This window comes from Ochotona curzoniae, unplaced genomic scaffold (assembly GCF_017591425.1).
Source record: "Ochotona curzoniae isolate NIBS_2020 unplaced genomic scaffold, NIBS_Ocur_1.0 contig_883, whole genome shotgun sequence".
NCBI classification, from domain to species: Eukaryota; Metazoa; Chordata; class Mammalia; order Lagomorpha; family Ochotonidae; genus Ochotona; species Ochotona curzoniae.
In genome coordinates this window covers 44,044,906-44,061,179 of record NW_024466599.1, presented here as the reverse complement: position 1 = coordinate 44,061,179, position 16,274 = coordinate 44,044,906, and the positions used below count along the sequence as shown (strand labels likewise).

General features: G+C 35.1%; 1 protein-coding gene across 1 annotated transcript in view; it reads left to right on the top strand.

Annotated features, from left to right (window-relative positions):
* The window catches only part of PAPOLG (poly(A) polymerase gamma), a 38,682-nt gene extending 22,996 nt beyond the window's left edge, over positions 1-15,686 (top strand). The window contains exons 10-22 of the mRNA XM_040993402.1: positions 1,111-1,183; positions 1,906-2,026; positions 2,363-2,447; positions 3,136-3,189; positions 5,864-5,983; positions 6,728-6,837; positions 8,750-8,871; positions 9,402-9,571; positions 9,700-9,788; positions 9,866-10,086; positions 10,616-10,681; positions 10,860-10,916; positions 13,081-15,686. Of these exons, the coding sequence (XP_040849336.1) occupies positions 1,111-1,183; positions 1,906-2,026; positions 2,363-2,447; positions 3,136-3,189; positions 5,864-5,983; positions 6,728-6,837; positions 8,750-8,871; positions 9,402-9,571; positions 9,700-9,788; positions 9,866-10,086; positions 10,616-10,681; positions 10,860-10,916; positions 13,081-13,179 (1,387 nt within the window). The 3' untranslated portion in view covers positions 13,180-15,686. The remainder of the gene's footprint in view (positions 1-1,110; positions 1,184-1,905; positions 2,027-2,362; positions 2,448-3,135; positions 3,190-5,863; positions 5,984-6,727; positions 6,838-8,749; positions 8,872-9,401; positions 9,572-9,699; positions 9,789-9,865; positions 10,087-10,615; positions 10,682-10,859; positions 10,917-13,080) is intronic.
* Positions 15,687-16,274: the final 588 nt, after the last annotated feature.

The following is a 16,274-nucleotide window of genomic DNA, read 5'->3' as shown; positions in this document are numbered from 1 at the left end:
GCATACTTTGTTTACTAATTTATACCTATCTGTAAATTTATTTGGCAATATAAGCACTCTGCATAAACTTTCTGCTTTGAATTTCTTAAGTGAAAAATATAAAAACACTGCATTTGAGGCAGTAGTGTAACATCCAGAAGGTACTTTGTGTCAGGGATCTATAAATGAGGACCTTTAGCATGAAAAAGTAGTTACAATTTATTTGGTTCTACAAATTACTAGCTCTGATTATCTGTTAACAGATTATAATGATAGCTACTGCATTTGTTAGTATTTTAAGTAAATATTAGCTGATGTTGCATCAAGGAGCAGCCTGCCCCCCAAATCCTCCACTGTGGACATAGAAGGAAAAATATAATTGAAACATTGGTCCCACCACCTTCCTCCATACCTGATGCTCCCCACCCTAATCAGAGGCCCAGATGGGCATGCATTCCTCTCAGTTATGTAAGCAATAAAGAAAATATTAATTTTTTAGATAATAAATAATTTTTAAAAGATCAGAATTAACTCCACAAAAATAAATGAGAAAGAAGGGAAAAATTCAGTTATAAATTAATTGTTAATCTGTATTTAGAGAATTTATAATAGAAGTATAGTGGGGACTGACACATCCAGATTTGAAGACATAGTGCAATATGCATCTTTGCATTTAGACCAAAGCTGGACTCCCAGTGAAGCTATTGAATGTAGCCTGACAGTAGGAAACTGGACTCTGACATCGTCCATGCCTACAGTGTCAGCAAACACTTCAGTAGCGGAATGATGGGTTTATGACTATTCTTGAAGGGCTTCCCATTGTGATACTAGAGGGGAAATCAATAGCAGGAGGGAGGAAGAGACTTAAGGATGGGGACGGGAAATCCCAGAGCCTACGGAACTATATCATAAAATAAGAATAAAACAAATTTTTAATTGCTAAAGGACAATATATGTTCTTTCAAAGAACTCTACTTTAAGCAGAGTTTTCCTTTACATGCATTTCTTTTTTTAATACCAAATACCTAGAACATCTGCTGTATGAAGATTAAAGCAGTCTATTGATTTTTATATTTCTTATGATACCTGAAACAAGATCTTAGATGAGTTAATTTGCATTTTTCACATTAGGGAATGGCCAAATCCTGTACTGTTGAAGCAACCAGAAGAAAGCAACTTGAATTTGCCTGTCTGGGATCCCCGGGTATGTGATTTACAATGTAACTTCATTAAATCTTTTTAGGAAAAGATATTTCTTTGTTTTACAGTCTAGTTACAGATAATCTCTCTCACTTCAGTTTCTCTTCCTTCCCTATGATCTTTGTTCTCTCTGCTGTGGTCTTTGTGCAGATAATTTAAATCTTTAATGCTAATCCAAATGCTGTGTCATGAAAAATCACACATATAGAACTGAATGAGTGGGTGTATCAGCCAGTGTCATAATCCAGTGTGCAAAACTGGATTAGTAACTAATAATGGAGCATTAAAGTATATAGAAGATTTACTTCACATAAAGTTTAAAACAGATTCATAATTCCAAGACTGCATAATTTTCATATTTTTTGCATTTTAATTTGCTTGTACAGTGGAGTGCTCATTTCCTCTGGGCACTTTCCCAGAGAAAGTCATTTGTTGAGTTGATACAGAAAAATGATTGAGAACCATTGGATCAGATAATGCTTTTTGCAGTTATAATACTTTGCTTCTATGATTCAAAAAGACCATTGTTTATTAGATGTGCCTTCAGTTGACTATCAGACACATATCTGAATTCAGATATATAGATGGGGAGGGAAAATGTTCTATTTAGAACTGAGGAAATGTAGTATTAAATTTATATTTCATATTCTTCAGACTTTTGGGGAAATGAAGTGAGGACAACTGAAATAGGAGAATAGATCAATTATTCTACTTCTAATTTCACAGGTAAATCCATCAGATAGGTATCATCTCATGCCCATAATCACCCCTGCCTATCCACAACAGAATTCTACGTATAATGTGTCCACATCAACTCGAACAGTAATGGTAGAAGAATTTAAACAAGGTAAACATATAGGCTGTATTGCCCTTTTAATATTTAATATTTCCACAAGGTTTTGGTTGAAAATTTTATTCTTGCAGTTAGTTACATAGTGCCTGTTCTTTCTAAAGATTCTTTCATATATGTATGATTTTTAAGTAGTTTCCAAGGTATATAATAATAATAAGGCCAAAAATTAAGTCGACCCAGTCTAACTGAACTTGTTTTTTGTTGTCTGAGAAGTAGTGTAATTTATTTACATTTTATTACTGAAGAGTTTTGGTTGGGTTAAATATTTGGGGGTCACATGAAATCTAAAAGCTGGTCAGTTTTCAGAATTGCTACGGTTTTTTTTGGTAGGTCTCGCAGTCACAGATGAAATTCTTCAGGGGAAATCAGATTGGTCCAAACTACTTGAACCACCGAATTTCTTTCAAAAATATAGGTATTTGAAATTTTACATTTTGTATATATGTTAAGTGAGTGTGTAACATTCTTAAAGAATGGCTGAATTAATATATGTGGCAGCTTACCTTTATATTAAGTAGGGACGAGAATAGGTTATTACAAATCTAAGTGACAAAGTTTCTTTATTCTAATACTAACTAATGGAGTAGTGATATTTTAAGTGAATTTTTAAGTGGGTTGTTTTGGTCTTACCACAGAGATAGAAAGAATCAGGTAGAGTAAGCACCATTAGATTGTTTTGCTTCCCATAAAGCACAATGGTACCACTGGAGTAGACCAGATCCAGGAGCCAGGATGTCTGTCACTCTATGTCCATGATGGATAGGAAGGACTAAGCCTTTCCTGTGATCCACATTTTCCTGAGACTGGAGTCAAAAGCCAGAGCCAGTCATCCAACCATTCACTTCAGTTTGGGATATAGGAGTCTTAACCAGCATCTTGACGTATAAACCAAGTGCCTTCCAAGTGAATTCTTTTCAGATTGCAAGATCTGGAATTGATTTTGTCAAAGTGAGAGGTTGTTTTAATTTTTATAGATTGCATCCTTTTTTTAGCTATTTTGTTCATTGGAAATGAGAGTGAAAAAGTAATGATGGAAAAGCAGACCCTCACAATGTCTCCTTGTTTTCTTCCTTTTTCTGATTGTTACTGCAAATTCTTCATAGACATTACATAGTGTTGACTGCCAGTGCATCAACAGAAGAAAACCATCTAGAATGGTAAGACTTAGATTTCAAGTTCTTCATCTACTGTGTAGTGATATGGTGCTATGCAATTATAGAATAACTACTTGATATTAACAGCTGATACTTGTTTGAGGGGTATCATCAAATTAGCATTTCAGAATCAGGAGTGATAAAAGATTGTGTACAATTTTTGCTTTTTGTTGTCTTTCAGAGTTAAATGTAGCAAAAATTTTGTCATACTCTAGATGATTTTGATACGTGTACTCCTGAGTTTATTCTCCTTACTCTCATATTTTGCTCCATTATCAAAACTTGAAAGAAAAGACATTTTATGTATCCTCTAATTTAGACGATGGTGATTGAATACTTTACCATTTTTCCTGTAAATAGATAGGAGCTATTTTTGGTCAAGGAGCAGTGTAACCTTTCTAGTCCGTCTAAATTCCTCTCCTCTGTCTCCACTCTATATTTTTAATTATTATTTTATTTGGATCATCTTAACATAGTTGATTAGGGCACAGAGGGTCAAGGACTACAGGAAGGTGGGTCAGACCGTAGTTTCCGCCTGTCTCCATTAGATTCACACATCCACATTCAGATCCGTTAGGTGGGAGCAGCACTGTCTTACTGTTGCTTCAAGGTGTTGATGCTCATTTGGTTGGTACTGGAAGAAACCTTAAAAATAATTCTTTCACTGTCACTGAAACTGTCTAATTTGCCTACATCCTGGGTCAGGGAGCTATCGTCTGCCAAATTCGGTCTGCCACTACTTTTTATAACGGTTTGTTAAGAAATTAGCCTTGCTTGCTCATTTACATGTTACTATGGCTGCTTCCATGCTTCACAGCCAAGTGAATGGTTGCTGCAGAGACTGCATAGTTCAGAGGCCTAAAGTATTTCCTGAACTCGTCAAAAAAAAGTTTTACATAACAATGGAATAACTCAGGTTTTGTAAATCTACTGTTGTAGTTATTTTGTGTAAACTTTTATAGTCATTTGAAAAAAAGTCTTAGTTATTTCTAACTCACAAAAATCACCAGTAAGGTCATAGAACCAAAATTAGTCACATTTCTTAAATGAAATAGACATCAAACTGCAGAGATATAATAAAGCTTTGTTTATTTTATTAGTATCTGATTCCAATATAGTGAGTTTTTGGAAAACGTTGTTTGAAAGATTTGGGAAAAGGTCTTCCGTTTGCTGGTTTACTCTAAATGACTGCAACAGCCAGGACTAAGCCAGGCTGAAGCTAGGAGCCAGGAGCTTCTTTAGGTCTCCCTCATGGATGGCAGCAGCCCAAGCTGCCCCATTGTCATTCTAGGCCATCAGCAGGGAGCTGGATTAGAAGTGGAGCAGCTAGGACACAAACCAGCACCTGTAAGGGATTCCAGCATGACAGACAGCAGCCTTACCCACTATTCCACAACACTGAGGTGTGAATTCTTTTTTATATGTAAAGGCTAACATTTTGTGAAAGTCAAAACATGTTTGTTTCAAAAATTATGTATCACGGTTAGTGTGTTTTTCACATTATTTAAATATATCTTAGTTTTACAGTGTAAATGTAATTTTTTATTAAAAGAGTTGGGAGGAGGTGAGCAGAAACAGGTCCATCTATTGATTCACTTCCCCAAGCTGCAATATTCAAGGCTGAGCTGGTCCAAAGCTGGGAGTCAGGAGTTTCTAGGTCTCCCTCATGGGTGTAACAATTTGTTACACTGGTACATTTATTAAGAATATAGACTAATGATTCTATGCTTAAATATCACTGTAACCATGTTCTGACTCTATGGCTAATTGTAAGAGGCTTTTTACTTGACAGATAAAAGGGTAAACAGAAATGATTGACAGATGTGGTCTTTTCATAAACTATTCCCATAAGGGAATATTACATATTTGTTAATATTTGCTGGAAAATAGAATTGGATATTTACATTTAAAACATTTATAAAGGCTATCAGCAGCAGGGCATAGTATGACCACAAGTCTCTTCCTATTTTCCTAAATAGGTTTTATATTTGCTTCATAAAGGTTAGTTACCAGAGCCTAACTTGTTCTTAACAAGTAATTCTTAAATCTCTTCAATCAGAATCTCCTACTTCTCTGGGCCCATTCATTGACTGCGCAGAGTAGAAACTGTAACCAAGTTCATCTCATCCAAGTGTGATACTCAGTCTTTGTGCACAGTCCCGTTTCTGTAAGATAAGAGGAGTAAGTCAGAGAGGGCCAGGCAGAGGAGAAATGCGCCATGGAGGAGAGCACGACCTTGTGCATCTCACCTCCGGGTGCAGCTTCTGGGCAGGAGCTCCAGCCTGGTCGGACCTCCCTGCTGTCAGCCTCAGCACTGTCCCATTGTCAGTGGTCACTGGCTGAACTCAGCCCAGCCCTACTTCTGTTTCTACTTAGATATAAGATTCAAAAAGAGGAGATTTAGGACCAGATTACCCATTCATTTTTGTTCATGCTCTAGTTGTGGCTATTTTAACTACATTAATACAGTAAGTATTAAACAGACCAGTTCTTTAAAAAAATGCACACAACTCACTGAATTTGTCATTTACCTTATAGTATTTTTTAAAGTTCTTACCATTTTTAACTATGTTTTTTAAGTGACATTTAAGCTTCATAACCAATGAGCTCTTTGGTTTTATTGAATATCGTTTCCAAATTTAATATGTTGTAACAAAAATCTTATCTGTTGCTTCAGGGTTGGATTAGTCGAATCAAAGATTCGTGTACTAGTTGGAAACTTGGAACGTAATGAGTTTATTACTCTCGCCCATGTAAATCCCCAGTCATTCCCAGGAAATAAGGAGCATCATAAAGAGTAAGTCAGTTTGGTTTTTAGAATTTTACTTCCTAAATTATATGATTTGGCATATTGTTCATATCAGTTATGAAGTTGTCTAATAGTCACTGATGGGAGGGTAATGTTATATTTTAGCTTTGAATGCCTATACTTTGAAAGTACACACTATTTTATTTTAAAGATGTATTTATTTGAAAGGTGAGTTAGAAAGAGAGACAGAAAGAAAATTTCATCTGCTGATTCACTTCCTAAATGGCCACAATGGCTGGAGCTAGACCATCCTGAAGCCAGAATCCTAGAACTCCATCTAGGTCTCCTGCATGAGTGGTAGGGACACAAGCCCTTGAGCCATCTTCTGCTGCTTTCCCAGGAGCATCAGTTAGGAATTGGCTGGGAAGTTGAACAGCTGAGACTTGAATCAACACTCGTGGGATGCCACAGTCACAGGTGGTTGCTTGTCCCACTTGTGACAGTGCTAGCTCCTGTACATGCTACTACGTAGCTCACAGACCACAGCAAAATTTCCAAAATATCTGAAGTGTCTTTAAGTGTGTATTAACAATCATTTTCAAAGCCACCTGATTCTCTATAAAACAACATAGAATAAGTTGTCTGTCTAGATGTCAATTTTAGGAATTTTGCCAAAATACTGAAATCTGTGTCTTTGAGATAGAGGCATAGAGACTAAGTTTTAGCTATGAAATAGCATCTGTAAAACTGTAGGCAAAAAATGAGTGAAAATTATTGCATTTTACTTTATAGCAACAACTACGTATCAATGTGGTTCCTTGGAATAATTTTTCGGAGAGTAGAAAATGCAGAAAGTGTTAACATAGACTTGACATATGATATACAGTCATTTACTGATACAGGTAAGACTTTAAGTTCTGTTGTTGATTAAATGAATATGGTATATACGTATTATGAAAATAAGGAAATAAGCTACAGCAGTTCCCAAGTCCTTTTAAGTGGAGGCAGTGGAGAGAAATTGCAGAACGATGTGTATAGAATGGTACCATTTATTTAAACAAACAAACAAAAAAAAATAGACAAGTTTGCTGACAAATAAATTGAACATCTCGAGAAGGATTTAAAATTTTTTTTTTAAATTTAAAAACTTGGTAGCTTCTAGGTTATAGAATAATCAGTGTGTTTAGAATCCGGTGTAAGGAGACTTCCTGAAAACACTTCAACCCCTTGGATTTTGTTCCATGTGGATGTATTCTATTTTAAAACAAACCAAAAAAAAGCCTCTAAAATTCTATAGGTGATTCTTTATGTACAGACAAGGTTTATCATCAGTCACAAATTAACTTGATCTTTATGTTTTTTATTTGATTTTTTTTTTAAGATTTACTTGTATTTTTATTGGAAAGGTAGATTTATAGAGTGAAGGAGAGACAGATCTTCCATCCGCTGGTTTACTTCCCAAATGGCCACAGCAGCCAGAGCTGAGCCAGTCCAAAGCCAGGAGCCTCTCTGGGTATCTTTTGTGGGTGCAGCGTCACAAGGCTTTGGGCCATCCTCTACTGCTTTCCTAGGTTATGCAGTGAGTTGGATGGGAAGTGGAACAGCCAGGTCCTGAACCAGTGCCCTTAGGGGATACTGGCACCTTCAGACAGGATTAGACAATTGAGCCATTGTGCTGGCTGCTTATGTGATGTTTCAGTAGGTACAGACCTGCTGAATATGTTTTCAGGATCAAGTGAAAACAACAGTGGCTTTCACATCTTAACAACCTAACACATCTAACTCCTAATCTCTGGAGTATCTTAATATGTCTTGTATAAATGTTAGACTGCCTTAATAATCTAAAATATTGTATATTTGTACTGTTACAACTCTTGGTTTAACAATTCTGATTTTTCTGAATTATTTTGAAGTAAATGAACACATTCATTATGAAAACATAGGTTCCTATGCTTTATCTTAGAACCACTAAATCTAGGGATGAAGCCAGAGAATATTGCATGAGCAAGCACTCCTGGTGTAATTACGTTATGAACATTGTGAACTAAAAACATGCAGAATTTTTAAAAGGAGGACTTGGTATATTCTGTTTATTATAGATTTATATATAAAGTGTTATTTTCCAAAGAAAAGCTAGGGTTTCAGGAAATTAAATAATTTACCACATTTCATAGTAGTTGCTATGCAAAATAAATCTATCCCTGTCTTGAGTAAGTTTATTGGATATTCAAAACAAGATATATTATGTAATTCCTGTGGTAATTAAGAAAACTGGGCTTGTTTTATTTTTTAATAAGATGTGAAAGAGTGTTAGAATGGGAGCTTAGGCTGATTGTACTCTGATCCCAGCAGGGTATTCCCTGTTGTCATTTCCTACCTGTACAACAAAGATGTACTTAAAGACGTTTTCTGAAGTTTGCCATTCTGTGAGTGATGTGAGCCTCAACAGTAAAATAAGCCTCAAAGTAGAGGGATCTCTTGAACTGCATCTTAGATATTTGATATAAGAATTGGCTTAAATTTGTGCAAATGATGATGACAGATTACCTTCTAGAAAACTAACAGAATGACATTTGGATGAAACCTTTTTCCCATGAATTTATTCTGCTAACAAGGCTTAATAAGAAAATCTGAAAAGATAAACATGGAAAAATTAGTCATTCTTGTTGCTGTGTTGTTGTTGTTTTCAAATAGGATTGTGATGTAGTAGAAATGAAATGTTTGTTCTGTAAGAGGTGTTTGTGTGTGTTGTAGAGATAGTAAAGGTATATGCTTTTCAGAAGTTTCTCCATTAACTTATTAATGTTGTTGCAGTATACAGACAGGCAAACAACATTAACATGCTGAAGGAGGGAATGAAAATTGAAGCTACTCATGTAAAGAAAAAACAACTTCATCACTACCTTCCAGCAGAGATTCTTCAAAAGAAGAAAAAAGTGAGCTTATAATTTTTAAAATATTTTCTACTTATTTGGGAGATAGTTGCAGAGTTCTTGATAGAGAGATGTTCAATTTGCTGTTTCACTGCAATGACCAGTATTGGATAAACTTAAGCCAGAAGCCAGGGGACTAATCTGAATCTCCTTAAGTGGGGGATGCAAGCACTTGGGCTGTCTTCTGCAATCCCAAGCACATTAACAGAGAGCTGGATCAGAAGTAAAGCAGCTCTCTGCTGAGATATGAAATGCCAGTTGAAATACCACATGAAATGCTAGTGTTGCAGGTGGCAGCCTAAGTCACTACACCACAATGCTGGCCCTTCAAGCATATAATCTTTACAATATACTTACTCATTCCTGGACCTAAATGTGCATTTTTTGCATCTCAAACCTTATTGAAAAATAATTCACTCTAGAATTACCTTGACTAATCATAAGATAGGTTGTTTATATTCTGTTCAGGATTAAAACTATTCTTTGTATTCTCATTTGCTTTTTGAAATCCCAAAAACTTTCTCCTTTTTCAGCAAAGTCTCTCTGATGTCAGTAGAAGTGGACTTCAATCCAAAAGATCATCCCTGGATGGCAACTGTCTGGATAGCTCCAGAGACACTGATAATGGGACACCTTTTAATTCCCCAGTGTCTACAAACAAACCTTCCAAACCTCAGGGTCCTCCTGCAGGGGAAACAGAAAGGTCTGTATTTCAGATTTATCCTTCAATTGTTAAGATTTTATTCTGCCAGTTACTAATAAGTACATTTAAAAAAATGTTTAAGCAAGTCATATTTAAATCAATTAATGATAGCAACTTAATTTTCAAAGGAATAATACTGAACCTGCTGCTATAATTGTGGAGAAACCACTGAGTGTCCCACCAGCTCAAGGACTATCTATTCCAGTCATCGGTGCAAGTAGGTATCTAAACTTTTATTACTAATGATTCCACCGTGTAAGTATTTATTTATTAAAACTGTTTTGTCCTTTCCAGAAGTTGACTCTACAGTAAAAGCAGCATCACCCCCAGCTGTATGTACCATTCCGACTGTTGTTGGGCGAAATGTCATTCCTCGAATTACAATACCCCACAATCCTGCCCAGGGACAGCCACACCTCAATGGAATATCAAATATAACTAAAAATGTTACACCCAAAAGATCTCATTCACCGTCCGTAGATGGGACTTCCAAGAGGTTGAAAGACATAGAAAAGGTAAAGCTACAACTCTGGTGATAATTCAGTATTTGATTGTTCTTTTTAAATTAAAATAATACTGAGGACACTCAGTTCTCCTTTGCTGTGTTAGTATTCTGTGTTAGTATTCTGCCAGGAGTTGACTATTTTAGACCCTAAAATAATATAGTAATTGTTCATTCTAATTTCAGATTACTGGAAATTTGAATAATTGGTCTGAGTTTTTCCTTAACTTTGTAAAAGTCCCTCTAAATTAGTAACTAAATTATATTTTCTGTGTGGTATGTTGATCTCTTTTGCTTCCAGTAGGTGGTGGTAAAAGTATTTTAGTTGTTAGAAGCTAAATTGATTTAACCAAAAGATCACTCAAACTGAAATTAAAGGCAGCATTCAAATTCAGTCCAATTTTTCTGTTCCCTCATCGACCTATATTTGTGTAAGATTTTGATGTTGTGTAAGTTTTACTAATAAACTAGTCTCCTAGTTTATAGAGATATCTGTTTTTGCAGGTACGTAGTAACATTGCATTTTAATGTTTATATTTTAGTTTATTCGACTTGAATCAGCCTTTAAGGATTCTCATGCTGCTGAAGAGAGAAAAAGAAAATCACTGGTAACTATTAATGTACTTGAGCATATTTACTATTAAATAGCCACGTATATGAAAAATACGATAGAAACTGAGCCAGATTAGATCCACTGTCAGTTTATAGTTCTGTTTTATTCTGAGTAGGAATAAGTGTTTGCATATAGGAAAGAAATTTTTCACTTTTATATAATTCTGTTTTTAGGATGCTAATGGAGGAGAATCTATGCCTATCCCAACTATTGATACATCACGCAAAAAGGTAATAGTCTTATTCCTAATGAAGCACATTGGTAGAATTCAGGTGACCTACAGTAAAAAACTTAATATTGTACTTTTGGGAAAACATAAATTTTTCCCTTTTCTCAAGGACCAGCAATACTGTTAGGATTGGGAGTGGAAATAGCAAACAAACAGGAAAGTCTTAAATATGATATTTTTCAATTTATTTATTGGAAAGAAGGAGAGAGGAAGATCAGCTGGCTCATTCCCTAAATGGCCACAATGGCCAGAGCTGAGCCATTCCAAAATCAGGAGCTAGTGGCCTCTTTTGGGTCTTTCATGGGTGTGCAGGGTCCCAAGGTTTTGCACCATCCTCAACTGCTTTTCCAGGCCACAAGCAGGGATCTGGAAGGGAAGGGAAGCATCCAGGATACGATTAGCCAGTTGAGCCATTGCATTGACCCCAAATATATATTTTTTTAAAAAAGGAAGAGAAGCCATTCTTTAAGACTTCTTGGTTTATTTAGAATATATCCACTTTTGCCTTACTTGTTTTCAAACCAGTTTGCTTCTCAATAACTGATAGTATAGCTTTTATTGTACACTATTCACTGACAAATTTAGGTTCACTAAATAGGAAATGTATGTCTTAATATTTTGTATGATGTCAGTACCTTTAAAACCTGAGCTATTTGAGGGATTGCTAGTTATACTGGTAATATTATCAGGCATATTAAGCAGGATTATTATTAAGCAATAAGTATTAAACATAGTAAGCTTGTCACGTGCTCTTAAAAAAATCAACCATATCTAAATAAGAAAACTATTTTCAGGGTTTATAATGCACATCAGAACTTCTGCAGGATGTTTTAGCCACCTGGAAGCAAAATGGTTACCTTTAAAGGCTGTTATTCATTTAAGATTTACTTAATTAGGGAGAAATAGAGATCTTCCATCTGCTGTTTCTCTTCCCAAATAGCTGTGGCTTTTGGAGCTGGAACAGGCCAAAGCCAAAAGCCAGGAGTTTCTTATGGGTGCAGGGGCCCAAGCATCTGGACCATCTTCCACTGCTTCCTCAGGTAGATGACCAAGAAGCTAGATCCAAGAGGAACAGCTGGAACTCAAACGTGGGCCCATATGGGATGCCGGCCTTGCAGGCAGCAGCTCAACTTGTACCACCACAACACCAGCCACAAAGGCTATTAGTAACTATGAATTTATAGTTTTTTAACATTAGAAGACCATGCTATAAATAGTATGGGTGTATAATTATATTTGGCAATAGAAAAAAGTATTAAGATGATGTTGAAGTATATGAGTGAAATAAACATGTTTTAATTTTAAAATATATCAAAATATGAAAGATACGTAGATAAACCAGATGTATGACAGTATTTTAAGTGACTGAGGCTTAATTATATCATTTAGTATTCATTGCCTAGTCTCTATTTTCTATATATCTGAAATCCTTCATAATTTTTTTTCCTTAATTTCGTGAATGGATGTGACTGATATAGTTGTTTAGCCAAGTACACAAGAAAATAGACTCTTGCTCATCCTCTATTGACCAAAAATTACTGTTTGCATCATAAAAAGTCTTTGTTTCTCAGTTTCTTAGATCTTAACCTTCTTTAAATAATGGTCCTTAGTATCCTCAGAATCCTTCACACAGATGTCTCTCAATTTCATTGACATCAGAGTGGCCTACCTGATTACAAAGTATAGTTTTTCTGAGAACCTAAGTAAATCACAGGTCACATTATTCAGCTCCACGAATCTAATACAGAAATTAATTAAGAAATAGTGCTCCTTGGAAATCAAATTTTCTTTAAAAAACACTGATTTTTACCTCTCATCCCAGCAATTTTCTCCTTAGTGCCCTTAGGCATGTTCTGATTCTCATGCCTGACTTCACATTGCTCAAGTCAGCAGTTGCCACTGAGTAGTCCTCTTTCCTGAACTGCACACTTTCTGCCCTTCTCATAAATGCTTTTGTAACTTTTTCCATTTCTGTATTCTTTACACCTTAGACTTTTAAAAAAAGTTCAAAAAGCAAGAAATGCCTATAAACACCAGAAGGAAATATTGAGCCCACCCTTCAATGTTGAGAGCTTCAGGGACTTGTAGAATTTGTTACTGATTTACTAGTTGGACATTTATAATATTGATATGTTTTTCCTTTTTTGTTTGTTTCTTTCTAACAGAGACTACCTAGCAAAGAACTACCAGATTCATCCTCACCAGTTCCAGCAAATAATATCCGTGTCATCAAAAATTCCATTCGACTGACCCTTAATCGGTAAAAGCAGTGCCTCCTCACTTAAAGGAACCTGCAATCATTTAGTGGTATAGACAGCCATTCTTTTCAGAATAGAGGTGGCTGTCATACATTAAATAAGGTGAAAGTTGCAGTCATCAGCCAGTCAACCTTGAAGTGGTTTTTGAACTCTCACACTTTCACCTGCAGATGCTGTAGCATTCTCAGATTGCTACATACACTTCTGAGGATCACCTGCTATCAAATTGTCATCTACAGTATTATGGCTTTGCATTTGGAGGTTTTACTGCCTTAATTTTCAATGCTTGTTTCTCTGTTTTGGGAACCAGTTCTTGGTCACATGGATAGATACTGTTTAAAAAAAAAAATCCCGAATTCCCTTTTTTTTTTTTCAGTCTTATGTTTGTAATCATTGTATAGAGCTTTAAAAAATTGAAAATGAACAAAAAAATTGTAATTTTCCAAATGTTAACAAATTTACTTTTGCATTGAAGCCACTTTGTGAAACCCAAGATGAATGAATGTGAGATATCTTTTCTGCTTTCCATGGTTTTGTAAATGTACATGTCTGTTCTGTTGATTTAAATTATTTTTTTCCAGATTGACACATAGAATATTTAAACTTTTATTATTTTTTTATGCCTTTCTGTCCAAATGTTGCATAGTTACCAAGGAGAAAATCCAGTGATTAAGTAAGAGTTGGGCACCATAAATTCTGTTTTGCCTCCCATGGAGGCCTTTGAAATGCATCTTTATTAAAAATCAACATATAACCAGGCTACTGAAAGTCAGTATATGAATGGTGAAATTGTCACAGATCCTGGCTCATGCCATTCTAGTTAGTTGATTGGTACTTTTTCTGAGGAGAGTGATTCCCAGCATCAACAATGAGATACTTTCAAGTATGGCAAACTTGTATTTTGAGGTGTAACATTAACTTGGCATGATAATTCCAGACCATAATTTACCCTCCAACTTCAAACAGTTTCTTCACAGACTAGGCATGCAGAATAAGCAGCGGTTTTTATTGAAACCTAAAGGCATTTTTGAGTGACATTGTTACCAACCATTAATTGGCTCAGGACCTTTGTAAATTTTATTTGATTATATGAGTTATCTTTTTTTACACTGCTTTTTTCAATGCATTTCTTAATATTTTTTAAGTTTCATGAATGCATGCTCAGTTTATGAAAACCCATAACCATGTAACTCTTGTAATATGTTGATTCAGTGTTTTGTAAATGAAGTCGTATGTATTTTCAGAGTATTTTTGTATGTACTGTAAGATACCATCTTTTCAAAGAGAAACCTTTAAAACCTTTATTGTCTCTCTTTAGTCTAATTATTTAAGTATGGAATATGGTTGAATTATTATATTTAAAATGAAAATGTATAAATTGCACCAGGAACATCAATTTACATTACCTCTTTCTGCAGCTTTCACTCAGCATTCAGTTGGTCTATTAGGAAAAAACCAAAAGGTATATTGAATAGTGTGGAGAGATATCTGTGTACAATACAGAACTTAGAAGACATGTAACTAGTGAAGAAATGCCGCTGAGTTCATTGTTGAACTGTAGTTGTCAGAGAACCACATTCTTCCTCTCCTACTCTTACTCCCAGACTACTAGGTCTCTGAAATGCCAATTCCAGTGTTTAGCTTGTACAAAGAAAAACATTAAAAACTACTTAGAAGAAAAGAAGAGCAAGGAAAAATGATCATTTCACAACTCACTTTTTAACATAGCGGAAAACAAAATATCATGAACAAGTTGTAACTTTCTATTTAAGATAAAGTAGAGCTTACTCTTTTCTTTATTGACCTACTTTTTGGCATTCTACAAAATCTCTGACCAAAAGTAAAAAAAAAAGTCATAGGACTTCAGACTTTGAAGCCTTCTTTAGTACAAAATTTGATTACATTTTATACACTTAATGATTGTGCATTTTACAATTCCTGCTTCTAAGTCAGCCTTCAGGGTTTCTCAAGAATTCCCCATACATCTGTGTTTGATTTAATTGACCTTTTGATATAAACGGATTCTTTAAAGTAATGGAGTAATACAATCATTTCTTTTAATTTAAGGGTCTATCTAATATAGTCTTCAGACAATGACCAGTGAGTCAGTATCGGAATCCTCAAAGGTAGCTATCTTCCACCTGTTTGGTAACTGAGGAGTTCTTTAGATCCTTTTAAAATTATTAATTTGGTTAAGAGTTTCAGTACATTTCATTACCACAATAGGAGGCCTCCACTGTACTGATTTCAAGTAAGTAAAAGGAAAAGGTATGCTCTGGGATTGTGTGTTATATTCTCTGGTACTAAGCACACATGTTTGTTTTCAAATTTGGAACTATAGCTGGAAATACATTTTATAAAGACAGTCTGCTCAATACATAGGAACATGTTCACAGGAATGTTTAGTTACTCATTTTTTAGTGTCTGACACTGGAGAGTAGTGTATATCAAAGGAAAACAGTTCTCTGCCATTTAGACTTTTAGGGACCTATGCCATTTGAGATTAGAGGGTGCCTGGATTAGAACTATAAAAATATGCACTGAATGAGTTTTAAAAGTATGTTGATGCTAAAACTAAGAGTAAATTCGTCCTAAGGTAGCAATCCAGTGGCATAATGTAAATGCTTACTTGATTATAGCAGCAGTTAAGTGGGAAAATGGACTGTGTCTAAATGGCTTGCTACTGCTTTGACACAAGAATTCTTGGAAGTCATGACACCTTAGTGAAACCATTGTAATTTGTATTTAGAAATTTTTATTTATAAGAATTTTTCATGGGTGAGGTGAGGAATTCATAGCTTTCATCTGTTTCTCAAAGTGATTGTTGCTCTTAAAAACCAGGGTAAGGGAAAGACTATCGGAATGAAATCCTGAACCTTTTAGAATTTCCTCCATTTGATATTGTGGTATATTTCTATAAATGCGCTGATGGAGGGCTCTGAAAAACCATGTTTACTTAAGGTGAAATGTGGCTTCATCAACATCTAGAAAGATGCTTATTGTCATTTGCAAATGTCTCCATGTCATTAGGTTCATTAACAAAATCAAAGTTTAGTTGAACAAATTTCAACTTGAAGTTAATCAAAAGATACGACTTAGGA